Here is a 7461-nt window from a genome sequence, read left to right as displayed (position 1 = left end):
GTGTGACGTTTACAAATAATTAAATAAGACTGACGTTCATTTGTGCTAAGTGTGTGCTGTGCAAATATTAATTTGTTTTTTTTAAGTTATTTATGGGGTGAAATTACTGCCAAAACTCCACAAACTAAAAAAAAAAAATGTTCACAAACTAAAAAATGTTCACTAACTAAAAAAATGTTTCACAAACTGAAAAAAATGTTTCACATGATTTTTTTTAAAAAAGTTTACAAACTAAAAAAAATATTTCAGAAACCAAAAAAAAATGTTTAAACTCAAAAATGGTTCACTAACTGAATTTTTTTTTCACAAACTAAAAAAAATGTTTCAGAAACAAAAAAAAATGTTTAAACTCAAAAATGTTTCACTAACTGAAAAAAAATGTTTCACAAACTGACATTTTTTTTGTTAAAGTTTCACGTACTAAAAAAATGTTTCAAACTAAAATAAATGTTTCACAAACTCAAAAATGTTTCACAAACTGAAATAAAAAATAAAAAATAAAAAAAGTTTCACAAACTGAATTTTTTTTGGGAAAAAAAAAAGGTTTACAAACAAATTATTTCACCAACTCAAAAATGTTACACAAACTGAAAAATGTAGTAAAAAAAAGTTTCCAACTAAAAAAATTGTTTCACAAACTAAAATAAATATTTCCCAACCTGATAAATGTTTTTGTAAAAAAACTTTCACAAACTAAAAAATGTTTCACAAACTGTAAAAAATTTTCACAATCTAAAAAATGTTTCACAATCTCAAAAAAATTGTTTCACAAACTAAATAAATTGTTCCACAAAGTTAAAATAAAGTTTCACAAACTGAATTTTTTCGGGGGAAAAAAAAGGTTTACAAACAAATTATTTCACCAACTCAAAAATGTTACACAAACTGAAAAATGTAGTAAAAAAAGTTTCCAACTAAAAAAATTGTTTCACGAACTAAAATAAATATTTCCCAACCTGATCAATGTTTTTGTAAAAAAACTTTCACAAACTAAAAAATGTTTCACAAACTGAAAAAATGTTTCACAATCTAAAAAATGTTTCACAATCTCAAAAATGTTTCAAACTAAAATAAATGTTTCACAAACTCAAAAATGTTTCACAAACTGAAATAAAAATAAAAAATAAAAAAAAGTTTCACAAACCGAATTTTTTTTGAAACTGAAAAAATGTTTCACAATCTAAAAAATGTTTCACAATCTCAAAAATGTTTCACAAACTGAAAAAAATGTTTCACAATCTGAAAAATGTTGTAAAAAAAAGTTTCAAACTAAAAAAAATGTATAAAACTAAAAAAATGTTTTCACAATTTGAAAAAAGTTTTTCTAAAAAAAATGTTCACAAACTGAAAAAAAAATTTCTCAATCGGAAAAATGTTGTAAAAAGTTTTAAACGAAAAAAAAATGTTTCACAAACTGAAAATATTTTTCACAATCTCAAAAATGTTTCACATACTAAAAAATGTTTCACAAACTGAAAAAAAATCTCAAAAATGTAAAAAATGAGTTTTTAACTTAAAAAATTGTTTCACATGCTAAAAAAAATTCTGAATCTGAAAAATGTTTCACAAACTGAAAAAAATGTTTCACAATCTCAAAAATGTTGTAAAAAAAGACTAATTTAAAAAAATGTTTCACAAACTAAAAAAAAATCTGAATCTGAAAAATGTTTCACAAACTGAAACAAATGTTTCACAATCTAAAAAATGTTGTAAAAAAGTTTCAAACAAAAAAAATTGTTTCACAAACTAAAAAAAAAGTGTTTCACAAACTGAAATAAAAAAGTTTCACAATCTGAAAAATGTTTTTGTAAAAAAAAGTTTCACAAACAACTTTTTTCAGTGGTATCGCAGATCACCAACTCAAACAATTACTGGATTGGTTTTAGCCAATTTTATAAAAAGAGAAATGTATTCTTTTATTTCCCACAATACAACAGGTTTGAACATGCCTGCAGTACAGGTACAAAAGTCTTTTATTTGCTCTTTTAATGACATATTTCACAGCCATCTTGAGAAATAGTGTGAATGCTGAGGATTGATCACCAAACTAAAATGCCATGTAAACAAAGACAAAAATGCTGGTGATTATATTACAGTACATCATTGCGATCCCAATAAGCAGCATTGTGTCCACAACATTAAAATAAGCATCATGACGGATCATTTCATGAAGGAAAACATGATATGATATACTTTTCTTATTCATACTTTTTTTATTAACTACTAAACAATCATCATTGCCATTCAATCACAGTCTATGCAAGCTGACGGGCGCCAGTGATGCACACATTGGAGCACCACCCGAGGTATTCGGCGATACGGCACCTTAGGAGGGTTGCACTTGGCCCGCGTCGGCAAATCTTAAAACGAGGGTCTTGGTGAGGGTGTACTTGGGCTGCGGCATTTGCTTGAAGTTCAGATACTCTCCTTTGCTGACCTCCCTGTTCACCCGTGTCAGGATGGTGAGAATGTCCTCGTCCTTGCGGCTGCACAGACGATATCACAGACATTTTGGACATTAGCGGAAGAAATGGAATGTCTCGTGCATTAAAAAGTACAACGGCGGCGTTTGGAAAGCAACACAAGCAGCAAGGCACAAGACATTGATGCAACGTTGATTATACGTACCTGTCCTTTAAAACTGACTTCGAAACAACATGGCAAAATAGTTGTATTTGTAAATTGAGACAACGTTGATGTCTAACGTTGGATCCACGTTGATGGTGAGTAAATGACCACATTTCAATGGTCCAATCAACGTCTTGATCTGACATTGAATAAACGTTGTTATAAAGCATGTTGTTTCAACGTTGTAGAATATTGGTTGGGAAATGACACAAAATTCAACGGTCAAATCAATGTCAGAACCTAACATTGATTAAACGTTGTCAAAAAGCAAGTTGTTTCAACGTTGTATTTGTGTTGTGGAATATTGGTTGGAAAACGACCAAAAATCAATAATCAAATCAACGTCAGAACCCAACATTGATTAAACGTCGTCAAAAAGCATGTTGTTTCAACGTTGTATTTGTGTTGTAAAATAGTGGTTGGGAAATGACACAAAATTCAACGGTCAAATGAACGTCAGAACCCAACATTGATTAAACGTTGTCAAAAAAGATGTTGTTTCAACGTTGCAATTTTGTTGTAGAATATTGGTTAGAAAATGACCAAAAATCCATCATCAAATCAACATCAGAACCCAACATTGATTAAACGTCATCAAAAGGCATGTTGTTTCAACGTTGTATTTGTGTTGGTTGGAAAATGACCAAAAATCGATGATCAAATCAATGTCACAACCCAACATTGATTAAACGTCGTCAAAAAGCATGTTGTTTCAATGTTGTATTTGTGTTGTAGAATATTGGTTGGAAAACGACCAAAAATCAATGATCATATCAACATCAGAACCCAACATTGGTTAAACGTCGCCAAAAAGCATGTTGTTTCAACGTTGTATTTGTGTTGTAGAATATTCGTTGGAAAATGACCAAAATTCGATGATCAAATCATCGTCAGAAGCCAACATTGATTAAACGTCGTCAAAAAGCATGTTGTTTCAACGTTGTATTTGTGTTGTAGAATATTGGTTGGAAAATGACAAAAAATCCATCATCAAATCAACATCAGAACCCAACATTGATTAAACGTCGTCAAAAGGCATGTTGTTTCAACGTTGTATTTGTGTTGGTTGGAAAATGACCAAAAATCGATGATCAAATCAATGTCACAAACCAACATTGATTAAACGTCGGCAAAAAAGATGTTGTTTCAACGTTGCAATTTTGTTGTAGAATATTGGTTAGAAAATGACCAAAAATCGATGATCAAATCAATGTCAGAACCCAACATTGATTAAACGTCGCCAAAAAGCATGTTGTTTCAATGTTGTATTTGTGTTGTAGAATATTCGTTGGAAAATGACCAAAATTCGATGATCAAATCATCGTCAGAAGCCAACATTGATTAAACGTCGTCAAATATATGTAGTTTCAACGTCGTATTTGTGTTGTGGAATATTGGTTGGAAAATGACCAAAAATCCATAATCAAATCAACGTCAGAAACCCGACGTTGATTAAACGTTGTCAAAAAAGATTTTGTTTCAACGTTGCAATTGTGTTGTATAATATTGGTTGGAAAATGACCAAAATTCAATGGTCAAATCTACATCAGAACCCAACATTGATTAAATGTCGGCAAAAAGCATGTTGTTTCAACGTTGTATTTGTGTTGTAGAATATTGGTTAGAAAATGACCAAAAATCAATAATCAAATCAACGTCAGAACCCAACATTGATTAAACGTTGTCAAAAAAGATGTTGTTTCAGCGTTGCAATTTTTTTGTAGAATAATCGTTAGAAAATGACCAAAAATTAATAATCAAATCAACGTCAGAACCCAACATTGATTAAACGTCGTCAAAAAGCATGTTGTTTCAATGTTGTATTTGTGTTGTAGAATATTCGTTGGAAAATGACCAAAATTCGATGATCAAATCAACATCAGAACCCAACATTGAATAAACGTCGTCAAAAAGCATGTTGTTTCAACTTTGTATTTGTGTTGTAAAATATTGGTTGGGAAATGACACAAAATTCAACGGTCAAATGAACGTCAGAAGCCAACATTGATTAAACGTCGTCAAAAAACATGTTGTTTCAACGTTGTATTTGTGTTATAGAATATTGGTTGGAAAATGACCAAAATTCGATGATCAAATCAACATCAGAACCCAACATTGAATAAACGTCGGCAAAAAGTATGTTGTTTCAACGTTGTATTTGTGTTGTAGAATATTGGTCGGAAAATGACCAAAAATCAATAATCAAATCAGCGTCAGAACCCGACATTGATTAAACGTCGGCAAAAAACATGTCTTATGCCATGGCTTAGATGCAGCTGCTCGGCCATGGAAACCCATTCCATGAATCTCTCTGCGTACTGTGCGTGGGCTGATTGGAAGGTCACATGAAGTTCGGAGCTATGTAGCAACTGACTGTGCAGAAAGTCTTTGCACTATGCGCTGACCCCTCTCTGTCAGTTTACGTGGCCTACCACTTGGTGGCTGAGTTGCTGTTGTTCCCAAACTCTTCACTTTTCTTATAATAAAGTTGACTTTGAAATATTTAGGAGCAAATACAATTTCACGACTGGATTTGTTGCACAGGCGGCATTCTATGACGGTTCCACGCTGGAAATCACCCGTTCTTTCACAAATGTTTGTAGAAAACAGGACACCTGATTGTCATCATTTGGATGGGTGGCCAAATGCTTTTGGCAATATAGTGTATATATACATACACGCACACATATATATTTATATAAATGTAATAATTTAAGTTGTAAAATCTGAGACGCTCACCTCTCAGCTGATCGTTGGAGCTGCTTGCACAACTCTTGGATGTAGATAGAGCCTGTGACCTTGCTTCGGAATGACACACATTGTGGCACAGTGGCCATGCCGAATAGGAAGTCGGCGTCCGAGGGCACCGTCTCACCACGGATGGGACCTGCATCCGTTTCAAAGCGACTCTGCTCGTCATCACGGCTCTCGCTGGGCCTGGGAGGGCATGGCAGGGACCCCGTCTGGTAGCCGGCTCCCTGACACGCTTGGATGAAGAACAGCTTGGGTTTCCCCGCCAAGGTAGGGGCACGTACGCTCGTGAAGGGCCCGGTCAGGTCTGGTATGGGCACCTTTTGCTCGTCAGTCCCAAAGACACAGTCTTTTTCTCCGTGGGAGAGCAAACACACCACCTACGTCCAAGAAAGTCAACGTGTTTCCACCGCGTTACCTTCACAGATGGAATTGTGCCATTTTACTCACCAGTGCGTCGTCATCTGAAAAATTTCTTTGAGCGTGTTCTTTTAGCGTCTGTCTTATCTGCTCTGCAGCCAAGTTGCGATGAACAAACACTCTGAAGCCCAATCTGGAAAACACGGACTCAAGAGCCACTGAAGGGGGGGGAAAAGCACATCATGTTTCCACACTGCAAAAACTGAAATCTAAGTACAGTGTTTCCCATAAACTGCCAAGATACCTGTGGCGGTGGGGGCGTGGCTATGGGCGTGGTCACCATGACACCATCGAGTAATTTGCATAATTTACTACAATATGATTTTCTCTAAAAAGGCTCAAAAAATGTATACATACTAAGTAATAATAACAGTTTTGTTTTAAACGTCCATCCATTCATTTTACAATATAATTACAACACTTTATGTACATATTTATATACAGATTTGAACAATAAGTTATTCACTGAAATATATTTATTAATTGTGGTTCTTACAAAAAATATATCTTATAAAATATAAAAGCTAAAATGTCTCTTAAAGCTCTGCCCCTTTAATTAGTGCATACTAAATAATTTAACTTTAGCCTACTACTACAACCATATTATTTACCAGCAACATAAAGTGAAACAGAGGCAGAGGTGTCCTGCCACAGTCAGTAACAAATAAACAGAAAACAGTAGTGGTGGTAGATAGACACAAAGCTTCATCAAACATCTGATCCACTGAACAAAGAGCTCCAAAAATCTTGAACTTTAGACTGCCATCAGTTTTACTCCCTACACTTAACCATGTGTTTCTTACTGCCTGCAGACTTTGCACCCTTTGTTATATACATATGTTGTGTTTCTAATATAAATACATTTAATAAAGTCAAATACAAATAAGATAACAAGAGAAGTATCCTACACTTCTCTTTTGTAAAGTAAATCTGAACAGCCGATATGGGCATCTACATCAACTATATGATTTGCCTGAGAAGCTGGACAGGACAAAAAATAAAAAATAAAAAAAATAATTTTTTAAAAAAAATTCTTATTATTTTTTTAAATTTTTTATTTGTGGCGGACGTAATTCTTTCGTGGCGGGCCGCCACAAATAAATGAATGTGTGGGAAACACTGAAGTAAGATGAAATATCTCAAATAAGGGTGATATTTGCTTATTTTCTGTCTGATAAGATCATTCTTCTCACTAAGCAGATTTTATGTTAGAGTGTTTTACTTGTTTTAAGGGTTTTGGTCCTAAATGATCTCAGAAAGATATTACAGCTTGTTGCTGAGATTTGATGACCTATATTGAGTAAAACATGCTTGAAACTAGAATATCAACTGTTGCAAAGCTGTGTCATCAACACTCACAAGTAGAGATGTCCGATAATATCGGCAGTCCGATATTATCGGCCGACAAATGCTTTAAAATGTAACATCGGAAATTATCGGTATCGGTTTCAAAAAGTAAAATGTATGACTTTTTAAAATGCAGCTGTACGGAGTGGTACACGGACGTAAGGAGAAGTACAGAGCGCCAATAAACCTTAAAGGCACTGCCTTTGCGTGCCGGTCCAATCACATAATATCTACGGCTTTTCACACACACAAGTAAATGCAATGCATACTTGGTCAACAGCCATACAGGTCACACTGAGGGTGACCGTATAAACA

The 7461-nt window shown here is 33.9% G+C and overlaps 1 protein-coding gene across 2 annotated transcripts in view; it reads right to left on the bottom strand.

Moving 5' to 3' along the window:
* Positions 1–1917: 1917 nt before the first annotated feature.
* Positions 1918–7461, bottom strand: part of casp8 (caspase 8, apoptosis-related cysteine peptidase) — a 29237-nt gene continuing 23693 nt past the window's right edge. For both annotated transcript variants that reach the window (XM_062070265.1, XM_062070264.1), the window contains exons 10-12: positions 5830–5957; positions 5368–5759; positions 1918–2486 (exon numbers count right to left, since the gene is read on the bottom strand). In XM_062070265.1, the coding sequence (XP_061926249.1) occupies positions 2327–2486; positions 5368–5759; positions 5830–5957 (680 nt within the window). In that variant the 3' untranslated portion in view covers positions 1918–2326. The remainder of the gene's footprint in view (positions 2487–5367; positions 5760–5829; positions 5958–7461) is intronic.

The sequence above is a fragment of the Entelurus aequoreus genome, linkage group LG14, assembly GCF_033978785.1.
Source record: "Entelurus aequoreus isolate RoL-2023_Sb linkage group LG14, RoL_Eaeq_v1.1, whole genome shotgun sequence".
Classification (NCBI taxonomy): Eukaryota; Metazoa; Chordata; class Actinopteri; order Syngnathiformes; family Syngnathidae; genus Entelurus; species Entelurus aequoreus.
Note: the sequence above shows the minus strand (reverse complement) of the source record. Positions and strands in the feature narration are given on the sequence as shown.